Source organism: Carcharhinus amblyrhynchos, chromosome 1 (assembly GCF_965287045.1).
Source record: "Carcharhinus amblyrhynchos chromosome 1, sCarAmb.v2.hapA, whole genome shotgun sequence".
NCBI lineage: Eukaryota > Metazoa > Chordata > Chondrichthyes > Carcharhiniformes > Carcharhinidae > Carcharhinus > Carcharhinus amblyrhynchos.
The window spans coordinates 132,446,194-132,464,634 of record NC_137324.1 but is presented as its reverse complement, the minus strand read 5'-3'; the positions used below and the strand labels follow the sequence as shown (position 1 = coordinate 132,464,634).

General features: G+C 37.3%; 1 protein-coding gene across 1 annotated transcript in view; it reads right to left on the bottom strand.

Moving 5' to 3' along the window:
• lrba (LPS-responsive vesicle trafficking, beach and anchor containing) overlaps positions 1-18,441 on the bottom strand; it is an 888,619-nt gene that overhangs the window by 660,545 nt on the left and 209,633 nt on the right. The window contains exons 28-29 of the mRNA XM_080192970.1: positions 15,043-15,211; positions 13,526-13,967 (exon numbers count right to left, since the gene is read on the bottom strand). Coding sequence (XP_080049096.1) covers positions 13,526-13,967; positions 15,043-15,211 — 611 coding nt within the window. The remainder of the gene's footprint in view (positions 1-13,525; positions 13,968-15,042; positions 15,212-18,441) is intronic.

The following is an 18,441-nucleotide window of genomic DNA, read 5'->3' as shown; positions in this document are numbered from 1 at the left end:
AAAGGGAAAACGAGTAAACTATCCCAGAAAATAAAAACAGGATGTAAGAGTTTTTATAAGTATATCAAAAAGTGAAGTAAACACTCATCTCTTAGAGGCAGAGACAGGAGAAATGATAATGTGGAATGAGGAAATGGCAGAGATGTTGAATATTTTGTGTCTATATTTATAGTGAAGGCAAAAACCACATATCAAAATAGAGGATAACCCCAAGCGCTAATTAGAGCAAGGAAATTAACATCAGAGTAGAAGTACTGAAGAAACTTAACTGACTAAAATTAGGTAGATCCCCAGGACCTGATGGCCCATCTCCTAGTGTTTTAAAAGAGATAGTGTCAGAGATACTAAGTGGGCTAGCTGTGATTTTCCAAAATTCCAAGGTTCTGGAATGGTCCCAGCAGATTGAAAATCAGCAAATATAATTCCATTATTCAAGAAAGAAAGCAGAGAAAACAGAATACAAGCCAGTTAGCCTCATATTCAGTCATTAGGATAGTGCTGGGATCTATTATTAAATTCTTCACAATGCAAATTGAAGCACATAGTATAATTGGAATAAGTCAACACGATTTTATGAAAGGATAATCATGCATGATAATTTTTTAAAGAGATTTTTGAAGATTTAATACAGTTGGAGTTCCAAAGGCATTTAACAAGGTGCCACACAGAAGATTAATACATAAGATTAGAACTTGTGTAGTTGGAGATAATGTGGAGAACTTGTGTACTTGGAGAAGACTGGTTAACAGACAGGAAGCAGAGTTGAGAGAAATAGAATATTTCCAACTTGTCAGGCTATGACTAGTGGAGTACCACAAGGATCGGTGCTGGGGTCTCAAATATTTGTTGCCACATCCGGATTGGAGTTTGGAGACTGCTGACTTAGATGAAGAGGCAGAGAGTAATGCATCTGAGTTTGATGACAACACAAAGTTAGGCAAGGATGCAAGCTACGAGGAAGACACAAAGAGAATACGAGGGTATATAGACAGGTTGAGCAAGTGGACAACCAGGTGACAGACGGAAAATGTGAGGATATTTGGGAGTACTCACACAAGGAGTGAAAAGGGGCATTAAAAACTTAGCATGTAGATAGATATAACAAGACATTTTTCAATTAGCTCAGTTGGCTCAATGGTTAGGGTTTGGAGCAAAACAATGGCACACCATGGGTTCAATCCCAATACCAGTTGTGGTAGTTCAAGGAAGTCTGCCTCTTCACTTTGCCCATGCTTGATGTGAAGTGGTGCTCACCAAGGTAGACATTCATCAAAATATATAACTATCACTAATAGAGAGAGACGTCTATGATTATTTTGGACAATGGCTAATTACCACAAATGGCTAGCAATTAGGAAACCAAATGGCATGTTAAGGGCACTGGAGTAGAAGAATAAAGAAGTCTCACTCTGTTTAGGGCTTTGATGAGACCACACCTGGAATACTATATGCAATTTTGGTCTTCACATTTAAAGACGGATATATTCGCATTAAAGGCTTTACAGCAAAGGTTCAAACAATTCATCTTTGCAATGAGGGAGTTGTCCTACGCTGAGGCGCTGATTAAATTGGGTCTATATTCTCTCAAGTTCAGATGAACGAGAAGTGATTTCATTGAAAGATTCAACATTATGAATTGACAGGGTAGATGCTGAGGTGTTATCCCCTCAAAGTGGGGAATCTAGAAAAGGAGGCACAGTTTCAGTACAAGCAGTTGAATTTTTAAGACTGAGATGAGGAGGAACACATTCACTCAAAAAGTTGTAAACCTTTTTAATCCTCAGACTTTTTTTGTTTTTTTTTAGGGAATTATCAAGTATGAAGGGAAAGCAAAAAAGTGAAGTTCAAGCCCAATATCAGCCATGATCATACTGAATGGCAGAGCAGACTTGATGGGCCATGTATTCTCTTCCTGCTTCTATTTTTTATGTTTTGATACTTTTATAATCCCGAACTCCAAAGTACCTAGATTTCTGTATTATCTCCATGAACCAATTGAAGTGCTCCAATCATTCTAATCTTCCAAACTCAAAGGATGGCATATAAGATAAAAAATTGACATGCAAACTGAGGCCAAGTAAAATGCTCAATAATCTATCACTACATTGTATATTTCACTGGTTATATTAATAAACAGTCTGGCCCTTTGTAACAGTGATTCCGTCAAAATACTGGCCAAATGTTTCACCAAACATTCCCTGAAAAACACAGGTGTAGAGCTTCTGCTTTGAGCGCAGCGATCCCAAAACTAATTGCGCTGGTTTTCAGAAATCCTTTCTCCTACTCTACTCCCTGCCCAAACTCATTTCCAAATCACCAAACACAATGTCCACCTAAACCAGGATAATAAGACGGTGTTTAAAAGAGTCATTTAAAAATCTGTTTTGAGAACAGTCCTTGTGCCAAGTTTGAATAATAAGGCTGAAAATGGATTACTTGAAAATTTACAGATGAGCACATCTAGCAGAAATGGGCAGTGCTGTTTAATTAACATGGGATTGTGGCCAGTTTTACATAATGTGGGGCCTGCTCTTTGCACAACATTTTTGAAACAATAACATCTAATTAAAACACTGCTTTTAATGTGGTAAAATGTTCCAAGGCACTTGACAGAAGCATAAATAAAATAGGACAACCAGCCACATGAAGAGGCACTGGAGGCCACCTTAAGGACCATATCAAGAGGGGAAAAAAAGGCAGAGAGATAAAGATGTTCAGGAAGGAAATTTAGGACATTGGCAGTTGAAGGCATAGCTGCCAACAGTGATGCAATTCAAACCAAGAATGAGCAGGAGGCCAAAACTGGAAGAGCACAGATATCTTGGAGGATTATAAAGCAGAAGCTCTACACCTCTGTGTTTTTCAGGGAATGTTTGGTGAAAAAGGACCAATTTTTTTTGGCTGGTATTTTGATGGGGTTACACAGAGGTTGAGGCCGTGGAGGAAGTTGAAAACAAGCGCAAGTATTTCAAAACAAATGCATTGTTTAATTGGAATGAATGGGAAGCATATGAACTGAGACAGGAATGAACTCCAGTGATGTTCTCAAGGTGGAAATAAATAGCCTCAATAATGGAGCAGATGCACAGTTGGAAGCTCATGTTGGAGTCAAACACAACATCAAGGTTGCGAACAGTTTAGTTCAGTCTCAGGCAGCTGCCAAAGAGGGAGATGGAGTCACTGGTTAGGGAACAGACACTGGCAAGGTCTGAAGATAATAGAACTCACATGGCAGATGGATCAAAAAAGTAAAAGCCCATGGGATACAGAGTAATGTGGCAAACTGGATCTAAAGTTGACTTAGTAACAGGAAACAAAGTAATTTGCAAGTAATGCCCTTGCAAATGGAAAGTTATTTCAAGTGATGTTTCACAGAGTTCAATGTTGGGACCCTTGCTGTTTTTGTTATATATTAACCATTTGGATGTGAACTTAGCCAGCACAATTGGAAAGTTTTCAGGTGACACAAAGTTTGACTGAATTATGGGTAGTGTAGAAAATAATTATAATCTACAAAACGATATTGATGGGTTAGTGGAGTGGGCGATAAAATAGCAGATGGATTTTAACACAGAGTGTGAGATAATGCATTTCAGCAAGTCAAACAGTTATTGGGAATATATTAAGAGGGGAAAAGAAGTGAGAGATCTTGCGTACAAGTACACAGGTCCCTAAAGCAATAGTTCAAGTAGACAAGATTGTAAAGGCAGCACATGGAATGCTCTCCTTCATTGGCAGAAACATAAAATATAAAAGTAGGGATGTAATGTTGGAATTGTATAAAACACTGGTGAGGCCACAACTGGAGTATTATGCACAGTTCTGGTCACTATATTATAGGAAGGAAGTAATTGTTCTGGAGAGAGGTGGTGGTGGAAACAGAGGCCCTAACCTCATCTGCACTTTTAAGTGTTGTAAGCGACAGGACTATGGGCAGGTGCTGGAACAAGGGATTAGAAAGGGTGAGTGTCCTCGGGCTGGCATGAATAAGATAGGTTGAATGGTCTCCTTCAGTGCAGGAACTTCTCTGTGGTTCTAATAGCTCTGGTTTTCCTAATACCTTGTTGTAAGAAATTTCTGCATATCCAGTCCTGGATGTTGGACAGGAAATCTGATAACAGCAGTACTTTGAAAGAGATAGCAGTGAGAAAGAGCATTGCCAATGTATGTGTGAAAACTGATGTTGTCTTCTTGGATTCTGGGCAGCATATAGAGAAATGGGACAGTCACAAGATCGCAAAACTTCAAGTTACATTGAATGTAATTTGTGCTTAAATTTTGCAATCTTTTGTGTTGGTTATGCCAACATCAGGCGAAACGCTCCAGAAAAACCAGTGCAATTAAGCAGAAAGCAATAGGTATGGTATTGTACCCAACCATTTCCCAGATGAGTGAGAAATGAAGGCTTTTTCTCATATTTATTGGCACAGAAATCCACCTAATTGGGTAAATGCTTAAAGTTGACAAATGCCTGACTGCCACAGAGCTTACTGTTAACTACCAGGTGTTAAATGTAAATCCAGACAAGACTTAAATCAACATGCAATTTATGTGGTTTACATCTATAAAGATAAATACAAAATCTCACTACAACATTTATTTCAATGGTTGTGGTGGTTGGCATAAAAAAATTCCCCAAAGTTGCTAACCAAATACATTTGGTAAGATCACCTTTCTCATTGGAATTCTAGAGTTGTGAGATCAAGTAATAGCCATCACTAAAATAAAAGCAAAATATTACAGATGCTGGAATCTGAAACAAAAAACAGGAAATGCTGGAAAATCTTCACTCATTCTCTTTGCTCTTAGTTCTGACGAAGGGTAATCTAGACTCGAAACGTTTGCTCTGTTCTCTCCCCACAGATACTCTCAGACCTGCTGAGATTTTCCTGCATTTTCTGTTTTTATAATGGCCATCACTATTACCTGACCTTCTTCTACATACTGTAATGTGCTTTGGTTTTCATTAACAATGTAAAATTACCAAGATCATGCAATTCCTAATTCGAAGCAAGGTGTTCAGCAAACATTAGGAAATGTATTAACAATATTTTATACCATTCTTAAAACAGGAAATGAGGGATATACTCTATCCTAAAATTAAATCTGTGCACAAACTATTAAAGTTAAATCTATTCCATGTAGTGTATTGATTTCTTCAATACTTACACGCAACTAAATTACAGTTATATATGAAGTAGCTAAAACCAATGCAAAGTTCTACATAAATTTACCATATATTTAGAATAGTCAACTTTCTGAGCATAACCAGTATACAAATTAATGCTGTGCAGTTTTAATCTAGGTAGAACACAAAGTCAAAAAGAAATTGTACGTATGAAGTATCATAGCTTGGAATAGCTATGGAAGTCACATTTATGATAACACTATTTCAAAGACAAAGGCAGTATTTCACTTGTGCTGAGCTGTTCAAAAGCGGGATAAGTTATGAGGTTTTTCATGCCTGTTTAAAAAAAGTAACAAACATGGTCCAGATTGCATCTTCCACATTTGAGCTGGCCTCAAAAGCATTTAGTGTAACCCAATTCTGTTTAATTTTTTTGTCATGACATAGATCATATTTACTTTTACAAGAATTGGATAAAACAATCACTGCAGTAATTAAATCAATTGAACTGTGTGCTACAGCAATATTGGAAGTTAAAAGAAAGTGAAGCTTGTCACCCACAATACTTAACATGCATGCATAAAGGATTTCGGAAAAAACATGGCCTTCTGAACTGCATAATTTCCACAATCACCCTCAACTCAACCAGTGTGTTGCACAATGACCTTCAAAAACAGAGCATTTCCAATAAGAATCTTATCTGGTTTAGATAAGATGAAACATTGTAATCTAATGCAAAGGAATCAAATTTTGAGCCTTTGAGATGTGAAATTATCTTATCCAGTGGCTATGAAAATGAACAATCTCGGAAAATTGTAATGTGGTGCCCAAAATTTGCAATAATCAAAAATAGGAAGGTTATTCATGATTTTTTAAAAGTAGTTTCAAATATAAAGAACAATCTGATTTATAAAAAGCATGCTTTTTTTTTAATTACTAAAATATTTGATCACCTCCTCTTCTCAGATTATTTTTATATCAAAATGATTATGACAGTATGCCCTTAACTCATCTGTTCAGCCTCCCTCCATTCAGTCTCCTGGTCTGGCACAATGACAAATGGGGCAGACAGTATATCATGACAGTCTCTGTACCACATGCTGCATAGAAAATGCAGGAAACAGGTAGCTTGATTTCATACAAAGAAAAAAATGTTGGAGTTGGCAGGCAGGTTGTTAACTAATAGAATTACAACATTATAAATTCAAACATTAACAAATCCTGCCTAAGGCACCATTAACTATTCAACTTTTGAGGTGCTTACTACAGTCTATTATACTTTTTTCAAATGCCACAAGTGAATAATACTTGCTTGTTGGCTGCAATTGAATATATTACTATAAAAGGATGAAACATTTATTTTAACTCCAGCTTACAAACTCCTTTTATAGAATCAGCAGCCTTAACGTTAAAACGTTTGTGACAATCTTAGTACAGTTGAGATTTCCTCCAAGTGAAACATTTGGCTTAAAATTTTATATGCTAATCAAATAAATAATTTCCTATAAGCATTGCACAGGCTTTAAGATAACTATTCTTCCAAAGTAATCATAATGCTAGAATTATGTTGTGTGGGCAAAAAAAGTACTAACTTTCTAAACACGCAAATTAGATAGTTGCATCTGGTCTGCTCCTGAAACATGGGCGGCTGGAAACAAGCATAGCACTTGACAGAAAATGCAGACAAGAAATAAGGCTCCATCAAGATAAAATCACATACCCAGCACCTATTCACCAATGATGTGAATCTCCACATCAGATAAAGAAGTTTTGGTATGGGATTGAACCAAGATATACCTTATTTAAAAGTCCACTAGAAAGAAGAGACTCAACAGGCGGCACTTACTAAGCTGTTACTGTACGTTTTCCAGCTATAGCTGGCAGTAGAAGTTGATAATCCTTAAGATATGAGGAGAATTTGGATTTCTGACAAGGCATTCCTTAGATAAATGCAGGATCAGAGAGATGTCTTGAAACTCCCATAGATATTACACTATCAGACTACTGAACATAGTCGCCATTTAACAAGGTGTCTTTTCTGAAGAGACATTAACTTGCTGACTCACCAAGTAATGCTCTTAGTTCTGGACAATGAATTAAATCAAAACCAGATTCAAAACTTAACATAGAATATTAGTACCTGAACAAGGAAAGTTTCTTGCAAACATTTTGTGTCCTAATCCCCAATAAACTACTAGCAATTTCTCCATTGACATTTTAGAAAATCTGTAATATGAAGAAAGCGATGCAAATATTTGACGACCTATAACAAACATATTTTCCAATGCCGATCAACAATTGAAGTATGAACAGCATAGTTAATCACCATTGCAACATAGCTATAAATAACAATTCATTTGATACTGTAGTTATTAGGCTCAAAAACGTTCTCTTAAGGACTCCAATGCTGTTGTTGGCCAAAATTTACAGAACATATCCAATTGTTTACTTTTTTAGTTTTGCTATTTGCTCTATGTTCCTTAAAAACAGGTAGAAACAAGGAATCAATTAGAATACCTCAACCAATATCACCATTTTTTTTTAAACTTCTCTTCCTTCCCTTAATCCATACTGTAAATTAACTTGCAGCCATCTGGTAGCCACCCAAATAGGTATTCATGTCTGAACCTTGACGTATGCCTATATGCTATTCAACTATAAAGGCAGTGCTCTATACTGACCTTACTTGTTAAAAAGAGCTACTGAATAGTGACCAGGAGCATGAACTCCTTTGTTCCTTCTTCACTCTCTAACCTGAACAGACAGAGATCATTGTGATGAAAGGTCATTGACTCAAAACAATAATCCTACCTTTTTCCTTGCCTACACAGATGCTACCTGATCCACTATTTCCAGATATTTTGCTTTTATTTTAGATTTTCAGCATTGCCATGTCTTAGTTTTTGTTCTTTCTGGCCTGCAGTGTTCAGTGCATTCACTTACCAATATATGGCTAAGTGTAATGCCACTTTTAAGTCAGCTACAAAGTGAAATTATTGTGCTTAGTTGTGCTCAGGCAGTGGGCATTAACTGAGGATTCATTTGTGCTACTTTTTATAACTGGTGGTTGAGGTTGCAAGTTTATGGGCAGCATGGTGGCACAGTGGTTAGCACTGCTGCCTCACAGTGCCTGGGACCCAAGTTCAATTCCTGGCTTGGGTCACTGTCTGTGTGGATTCTGCATGGTCTCTGCATGTCTGCATGGGTTTCCTCTAGGTGCTCTGATTTCCTCCCATAGTCCAAAAAACGTGCTAGTTAGATGCGCTGGCCATGCTAAATTCTCCCTTAGTGTACTCAAGCAGTGGCTGTAGTGTGGCAACAAGGAGGTTTTCTAAATGACCATGCCTCACATGCATTCAAGAGGTCATCATTCTTATATATTTTGACCATAAACTTTAAAAGGTTATTCAAACCTTCCTCGATGTCCAAATGATGATCCTCTAGCTCTAGAAAATACTTTGCACCTGATCCTGCTTCTAATGGGAAGCAAAGGTGCCAAGTCTAATCTTGCTTTTCCTTTGGTAAGGATGTAACCCGAGTCCATATACCTGTTTCATTCCTTCATTAGTCATAAGGTTCAGCTTCATAGAACAAGTGGGAAAAATCAAACTGATGTTTAACACTGGGTTTCAGCCATTCTTCTCAGAAGTAGTTCCGATAACAATCTTCTACCTGAAAAGGTATCATAGTTTCCAATTTTCATCTTTAGACCAACCATCCGCTGCTATAAATGTTGATAGGATCCACACTGGTTGTGCTTTAAATGAAGATGCAGCAATTCTTTTCATAGTCAATACTACTCTAATCCCAGTGCCCCAACGAACCCTGTTTTTAAGTGTACAAACACCCATCATTTTTTAACAATGTAATTGCCATTAAACCTTAAAAATACAATAAGAGATTGATACAAATTGGCTACTACAACAGTGGCTACGCTTCAGAAGTACTTCATTGGCTATTAAGCACTTAGTGAGGTCTGGTGGTCGTGAAAGACATTCTATAAATGCAAGTCCTTTCTCTCTGAACTGGCAGCCTGAAAATATTACTTAAATAAAACCTTTTACCGAATTGAATATAGGAAAATACAAAGCTTTCAAGATTTTTGCTTTTGGAACATCACACAAACATACAAGACCTCTCTTATCCAGGATTTAGATTTAAATTAAAACAGGAAGTGCCGTTAATACGCAGCAGGTCTAAATGCATCAATGGAAATAAAGCATCTCCACTTATACTGCCATACCCACTGAGTATTTCCAGCATTTTGTTTTTATTTCAGATTTTTTAATTCTTGTGTTCTATAATCAACATGGAGAATGTTGCCTGCAAATTAATGGACCCATACATTTTGGCAATGCGGTGTAACTCTAAATCTTAACAAGCTGAGACTTATGTAGTGTGATTTAACATTAGATCAAGCAGTTAAGTCAGCTCAACTTTATCCTGCTCACTTACAATATGCAGAACTAATAAATTGCTAAAAGGTTTCAAAATGAATGGCAATTGGAAGGAAATTATTCATTAACAGGGTCTTTGCACCAATAAACAGGTGCCTTAACTTCCAGCGGCAAGTTTAGTTTGATTTTACAGTGCAACTTTCCTGCTACTCATGGGCCATTTTTTGTGAAGTAACAATGCACTGGCACAAATCATCCAGAAATTTGCGGTGATTCACAGCATATTATTTACAGTGTGAAAATAATTGGCTGTAGGGCAAAGCAAACAATCCAATTCAATTCACAGGTCTCAACACAAGATGCCCTGTTCCAGCAAATTCTGAGCCAAAATGTTTTCTGTGTTATTCAGTATATGATAGTTGGATTAAGACATTCAACTAACTGTTGAACTCACTGATGTCAACTGTACTGAGAAAACATTGAAATGATAAGGTGCAATGAACTTGGCTACTTTATTCAATACCAATGATTCCCAGTATCTGATGTGGAAGTGGTGTTGACATCATACCAGAGTTCAAAATACATATGGGCAGCAAGCAAATTGAAACAAAAGAAATTAGCCCATGAAAAAGAAAAGATGGAGTGAAAAGTTCAAGAAAGGATCCCCACACAATCTTATTGGAACTGAACAATTTCACGCACATCCTGCTGTTGCTACTCCTTGAGAAACAAGGAACAGCCAGAGTAGGGAGGAAGGAAGCTGCAGTTGGAGGAGCTGGAGCAGCAGCATGGGTTAAGGGGGAGGTAGAGAATTGAACCTAAATAATCTTTTTCACAAGTGTGAGACAGCCAGCAAAGGAAAGAGCGCCAGCAAGACAGACAGTTAAAGACAGTGACCAGGAGAGGGGATCGGGGAAGGACACCGTCAATCAGGGTGAGGTTGGATTGCCAACTGTGATCAAATGTTTTCCTGGAAGTTCCATCACATGATTTGCCCCCATATTCTTGCCATCAGTCAGCCAACATATCCATCTTTGTGATGCACTGCCTTCCTACGTCAAAGCAAAAATAATTCCAATTGGATAATGCTTGAAGGTCAGCCATACAACCTCCCCTCCCACCCCTGCCCATTTTCAATAATTTTATATTTTATAAAGAGAAATGTTCAAAGAAAATGACAAAAAAGTATTTTCTTCAATAATTAGAGACTCCAGACCAATTCTGGAGGAATGGCAACCCTAGAGACAGAGTGCGGATAATAGGCATATTGCTCATTTTACAATTATCTTATTTTGATTGATGCAGACGAATATCCAATCTTTTAACAATATTTTTATTTTTCCCTTTTAAGACTCTCTCCCTGGGTCTGGTTTTGAAGTTTATAAACTACTGTTGTAGAAACAATGGCTAATCAACAAAGAGACACAATGTTAGGTCCTTTCCAGCAGCTTTCTTCCTCTTCTCTATTTGTCCAATTAATCATTATGAGAGTAAACTTTAAAGTAGAGCAATCTGGCACAGAGGGAGAAAAATATTGTGGGTATTTTTTGTCCTTTTAAATGTTTCTGGTATCAAAGTTTCTGTCTGCGCGCAAGATTTTTTGGCTGTTGCTGCATGGGTGTTCTTTTAAAAAAAGTTTTGACATGCAGAAAAGGCTGGGAGTCCAGTCGATTCAGAATAGCCTGACCTTCAAGTCTGCTTTAATATCAGCCATTGGAGGAGGAAAACAGGGTGAGCAGATGGGATAAATGAAGGGACGTTGTTTAATAGCAGTTCCATTGCTTGGCTCCCTATCCAGCACCAAGTTCCGATTTTATTTTAATATCCTTTAATCAAGACTTCACTTTCAAATAGCCCATGGCAACCAAAAAGTAACCTCCCAAAAATCAAAATCTACCCTGGAGAGAATCTCAAAAAAGAACCCTAAAAAAGACGTCCCCTATTGCTAAGCATTGGCCAGCATCAAAAAGATTGCTGTTAAGTCTGACATCAAGAGTACTACCATAAATACAGGGCAGATTTCAACAGAATCTGATGGATTTGTTCCACACAATAATATTATGAGCTGCAAACGCCCCATTACGTACCAAATAGTCTTTGCAGCAGTTTCTTATGCAAAATTTTGTGAAATTAGGCATATTTAAAATTCTATCACATTTGGGCAACAAATATTTTGTGCAGCTATTACAGGCTGAACAACTGTGAACTAACTTCTGAATTTTACAGAGCTGCTCCATTTGGCAAACACATGCTGATGCAACAATTGAAACACTTAACTGATCAACAGAAGCAACATATTGCACTACCAAACAGTTTGACTAGAATTCATCTGGGGCATCTGATGATCTAATTTTTATCTTGACCACTGAATCAGGGAGCAATATATTATAGAATCAGAAAAATGGAACAGGTGGCATCCATTAAACCCATCATCCTCGTATCAGCTTATCAATTAGTTCCAAACTCACTGCAAATCTTTCTTCGACAACATAGCCAATTGATTTTTAATTGGCCTTCCACCACCATTTTGGTTAATGCATTCCCAGATCATCATAACTTGGGTAGATGGTGGCATTGTCGTGATATCACTGGAGCTGAGATATTTGGGTTCAAATCCCACCACAACAGCTGGTGAAATTTGAATTCAATTAATCAACATGAAATATAAAGCCAATCTCAGTAGTGGTGATCACAAAACTCTGATTACCATAAAAACCTACCTAGTTCACGAATGTCAGGGAAGGAAATCTGCCATTCTTACTTGGTCTGGCTTAAATATGACTCCAGACCCACAGCATTGTGGTTAACTCTTAAATGCCCTCTGAAATGGCTGAGCAAGCCACTCAGTCCACGAGCAATTAAGGATGATGTGGTGATGCTGGCATTGGACTGGGGTGGGCACAGTAATAAGTCTCACACCAGCTTAATGTCCAACAGGATTATTTGGAATCACAAGCTTTCAGCACGCTGCTCCTAATTAAGGATGGGCAACAAATATTGACCTCTTGGGTGACACCTACATCACATGTAAAAATGAAGAATTTGTGACATAATAAAAACTCATATCCTCTACTTTTCTACTAATTACCTTGCCCTCTGGTTTCCCAGCCCTTCTGCAAATGAAGATTCATAATTTTGAATGCCTTGATTAAATTACTCCTTAAAATATTCTTCTTCAAGGAGAACAATTTCAGATTCTCTAGTTTCTCCACTAAAGTCCCCCATCCAATAAAGGTTACAAAAGTCATATTGTAGACTCCAAAATTACATTGTTAAATGTCATTCAGCATTTAATTGTTATTTATTTAAGACACTTTGAAAATTGGAATATGCTCATCAGTTTTAAGTTCTGACTCAGAACACTAAGGTATTAAAGCATGCTGTCTGTGGTGTGCTATGCAGACTTTTGGTCAGATGGTATTATTTACGGGAAGTCAGAGGAAATAATGTTTTGTCCGTTCATTCGATAGATTAGTACAAGTATTAAACTCTCTCTCATTGTTATCTTTAACACGTATGTTATTTGTGTTGTTCTGAATGTCCATTATCTAATTTCTCCTGACTTACCTGTACATGGAAAGGATAGGTCACAGGCCAAAATGAAAGTAAGGTGGGCAGCAGCGAAGAAAATATGAGAGCAACGGGAATGCAACTAGGTGAAGTTGTGTTGTCAATGGCTTTTGGCCCCAAATTTGAACATAGATACCACAACTTCTTGTTGATGTATCTTATTGGTTTTGTTTCTGTCTGCTTTATTTGCACTCTGTACAGATCTATTTGACTGTACTGTTCAACCCAGTGTGCATGAATTTCAGCATTAAAAAATATTTTTGTCATACATTATGCCACGGCTGAAAGGCAGTAATCCAGTAAGACTGCAATGCAATGGCACTCCCAATATCAGGTGCCTGGAGGTTTCTTACCTTTTCACATGAACAGCATAATTTAAAACGAAAACAAAAAATGTAATTCCTTAGAAGTGTGACAACTATATAGTTACCTGTCAAAAGAACGAAATTGTACAGATGAATCTCCTGCTGAATCTCCAATAACTCCTAAAAAGGCTGGTCCTATGAGTGCCATATCTGCCTCAAGACTATCTGCAGGTGTATTCACTAGACTTCGTAGAATGTCCTTCACACTGACATTTTTGCCATGTTGTCCAGATGATATAGAAGATTTGGTCTTACTTTCAAATTCACTTCCAATTTCACCTTTATTTTCTTGCGACTGTGCTTTCTTCACCTCTGAGGAAAGGGTTGACAACAGTTCACTCATTGCATCTGGGCCAGCACTGACAGTCTCAGGCCTTGCCTCATTCCCAGCAGCCAAGTCAGAACTTAAAACCTGCTCTTCACCAATACCAGAGTCCTTTCGAATTGGTGCATTTAGTACTACATCACTTGGCACCAGAACAGGGATACCTGCTGAACCGTCTGCACCTTAGCAGAAAAATATATTTCAAAAATTAAAGCTTGAAGATGGCTATAATTTGAAATTAAATTTTATACTGATGATATTTTCACATAACATTTTTAAAATTTAAAAACGTGGTAGAACAATACGTAGACATGAACTGTACTATTTTAAACAATATTCTCAAAAATTTAGAGAATTATTTTTCTGTCTGGACAGATAGACAATAGATCAACCAAATATATTAACTCCATTTCTCTCCATAGGTGCTGATCTGCTGAGCATTTTCAGTATTTTCTTTCTTTTTTTAAAATATGCTTGCATTCACTACCCCAACCAAGGGGCAGCAAGTAATATTTGATACCAAGGTGAGCTTCCAACCCCACATGCGTGCCAACACTAACACCGATTATTTTTGCTTCTGTAACACTAGCCAATTTTATTCCTGTCTCAGATCATCTGCTGTTGTACCTCTTACTCATGTCTTTCCTGCCCTAAGCTCAACTAATCCAATGGTACACCACTAGACAGTGGCTTCCAGTCACTACAGCAGTCTTCTGTCATCAGCCTCTGTCTCCTACAACTGAGTCAATTTTGAATCCACTTTATCAAATTACCCTGTATGCCATGTGTATTTACCTTCTTTACAAGTTTTCCATGTGGGACTTTGTCAAAGGCTTTGCTAAAATCCATATAAACTACATCGACTGCATACACTTGACTGCACACCCGGTCACCTCCTCAAAAAATTCAATCAAATTTGTTCAGCATGATCGCCTTATGACGAAGCCATGCTGACTATCTCTGATTAAGCTTTGCCTCTCCAAGTGAAGATAGATGCTCTCCTTCATAAGTTTCTCCAATAATTTCCCTACACTGACATGAGATTCACTCATCCGTAGTTTCCTGGTTTATCTCTACAACCCTATCAAAGAAAATTAACATCAGCGTGTCTATAATAGCAGTTGGCACGGTATACATATAATTATTTCTGGAGATAATGTAGTTAATCAAAAGTTAACTGGGAAAAATCATGCAATATTTATTTAGCAGCTATCAATATATATAAAGTATAAAACAAGCTATGTTCATAAATCTAACCTGTGGTTGAGGTAGCCCCATCTGTATTATCAGTGCTTCTGACAGACTGACTGCGGGACAGCTTTCTGTCCTTCTGAGGTTCCAGGATTTCTCTATATTTTGATACCATCAGTACAGAGATGAAATACACCACAGCCAAGGCTAGAAATTGGGCTTGTTTACTGTCCTCCTGTAGAATTTGAACAATTTAAATGCAGTTCTGTAGATGGATCGCATTATGTACATAAAAATGAAGAAAAACTACAGAGTAAATTTCACAGTAAATAGGCAACCAAAATAAAAACAAGTATAAGGATCACAATCTTACATAATTTCTTTGAGCTACTGAATAACTATAATGTGACCAGTCAGGCTGAAGTTTGGAACATCTTCACAGCAATTTTGAAAAAAAAAGTATTCACAGATACTGGTCTGATTGAACATGTTCTCAAATAATTGATAGAAGTTAACAATATGATAGCAGGTAAGGCCATTTTTTTGGAATGTATAACCTGCATAGCTGAGGTGAGAATGCAGTACCTTAAGATGTCAAATCATGTAGCTGGCTTTATAGTAGCTAATTGCTTGATACTTTAAAATAATATGTCAATTGGTACAGATTTATATTGCACTTATCACATGGTTTCCAGGAGGTTAGTTATTTCAACATCCTTTTTTATCCTAACTAGTTCAGAAGTTTACTGTTCAAAATATTTTCATTAAGTTAAATACGCTCAGCTGTGTTTTTTTTTTAGGGGGGTGGAATTAGAACACAAGATGCCACGTACGTAGGAGATATGCATGTGCTCCTCTGCATGGTATAACATCTGAGGATATGTGCCATAGCAATAGTGATTAGTTCCGAGCTTTAAAAGATTTTGTTCACTTTGATTTGTTTGCAATTGGAATTTATTACATTAGACACCCTTTTAAAGTATTCCCAGTTTGTGCGGTCAATTTTTTTTTTGTTCATGGGATGTGGGCATTGTTGGCTGAGCCAACATTTATTTCATGACGACATTTAAAAGTTAACCACATTGCTGTGGATCTGGCATCATAAATAGGCCAGACCAGGCAAGGGCAACAGATTTCCTTCCCTGAAGGACATTAGTGAATCCAGATGGGTTTTTATGACAATTGACAATGTTTCATGGTCACCATTAGACTTCAATTCCAGTTTTTATTAAATTCAGAATTTCATCATCTGTCACAGCGGGATTTAAAAAAAAACAAATCTAGTTTTTTTCCCCCAGTGTTTTTATTCTAAGAATTAGTGTGTTGGTATTGATTGGCACAGTTCCAGTGCAACTGCAATATTAAGGACAGCACGGTGGTACAGTGGTTAGCACTGCTGCCTCACCTGACTTGGGTCACTGTCTGTGTGGAGGTCGCACATTCTCCTCTTATCTGTGTGGATTTCTTCTGGGTGCTCTGGTTTCCTCCAACATTCCAAAGATCATAGAATTTCTACAGTACAGAAGGAGGCTATTTGGCCCACTGAGTCTGTACTGACCACAATTCCACCAGTCCCTATTCCCACAACCCCACACGTTTACCCTGCTAATCCCCCGATACTCAAGTCAATTTAGCATGACCAATCAACCTAACCCACACATATTTGGACTGTGGGAGGAAACCAGAGCACCCGGAGGAAACACATGTAGGCATGGGGAGAAAGTGCAAATTCCATACAGGCTGTGACCTGAGGCTGGAATTGAACCTGGGACCTGGCATTGAGGCAGCAGTGCCAACTGCTGTACTACCCCTCTCCACAAACAACAGCGACCAACGTGGGTGTGTGGGGGTTAGGTTGATCGGCCATACTAAATTGCCCTTTAGTGTCGGGGGATTAGCAGGGCAAATATGTGGGGCTACTGGGATAGAGCTTGGGTGAGATTTTGGTCAATGCAGACTCAATGGCCTCCTTCTGCACTGTAGGGATTCTATGATTCTATCACTTAATGTACTTTAATCCACTTATCTTTTATATATCACATTTGTCACTCGAATCACAATTTGCATATCTATCAAAAGTTGACAGTTATCTACAAATTACTCCTATTTATGCAATTTCAGTACATAAAGTAACCAGTTTCATTTTTGCTCACTCAAAAAAGCCTGGATAGGAATTAATTCATAATTTAAATAGAAGCACAAAAATCAATGAATCCTAATAGTTTAGTATGACTGAAAAATAATCAGATCCAATTATTTATTAATTCAGTTATAGTCACTGATTTATTATTTTTCCTTTCTTTCACAGCCATCATTTTCCACAAAGACCTGCAGTTTCTTTGGAAACAGTAAATTTATCTACCCTGTAAAAAGTGTGGAACTATGATCCATTGACTCAACTTCCCCCAATCCAAATGGAATTTCTGGAATCAGGGCATTTGAGTAGAGCAACAGTATTATTTCTAATAAAAGCAAATATTGTGTATGCTGGAAATCTGAAATAAAAACAATCAGCAGGTCTGACAGCAGCTAGAGAGAGAGAAACACAATTAACATTTCTAGTCAAATAACACACTTCTTCAAACAGTATTATGTGACGGAGCCTAAAAGGGTCAAATTAAATATTGTACCTTTTTTCCAAATAGTTGGATTCCCCATTGAAGTCAATTGTTATGAAAATGGCTACAATGGATAAACTCTTCACACCCTTAGTAATGTGAGATATCAGCAATACACATGTTTCTAATGCACATCATTGCTAATAAGAAACTTAAAGCTTCAATTTCTGTATAAAAAGCATTTCCGTATTTGCATGCATCCCTTAATTTGCAATTGGACAAGCCATGCAGTTACCCATAAATCACTGATAAATTTCAGTATTCAAACACCAGAAAAAGCTAAGGAAAATCAGATGTTTAAATAATTCATCACCGTAAAATTTACAAATACTGTGATTAACCAATTGCCCCAATTCCAATTTCCTTTCTGGCAATAAATTGTGCATGTAACTTCTTTCAGGAAGCCAAAAAGTAGGGGATCACAGGACAAAAACAAAATTGACATCATAATACTTTTCAGCAAAGTTGGTGAGTGCACAAGCTACTGATTATCCATTATCATCATTTAAATTCATAACAACAAAATGAAAGTTATTACATCTCAGTTCCTTAAAATTCCTTCATTGTAACCTGCAGTTGGCACAAAAATACAGATGCAGTAATTTCCTACCTTCAGTGAAGGGCTGGATGGCCTACTCCTGCTCCTATTTCTTATGTTCTTATGTTCTTAATCTAAAATTGCCTATCACCATAATTTGAACCCAATGCTTTCTGAACAATGTTTATAAAATTTGTTCTCAGACATCAATGAAAAAGCCTCATTTACTGAATATTTCTTGGCATTATGAGGCCACTTCGCAAGGCTCAATTATCTAATTGTGAATTGAAGGCGCATACAGGTTTGACC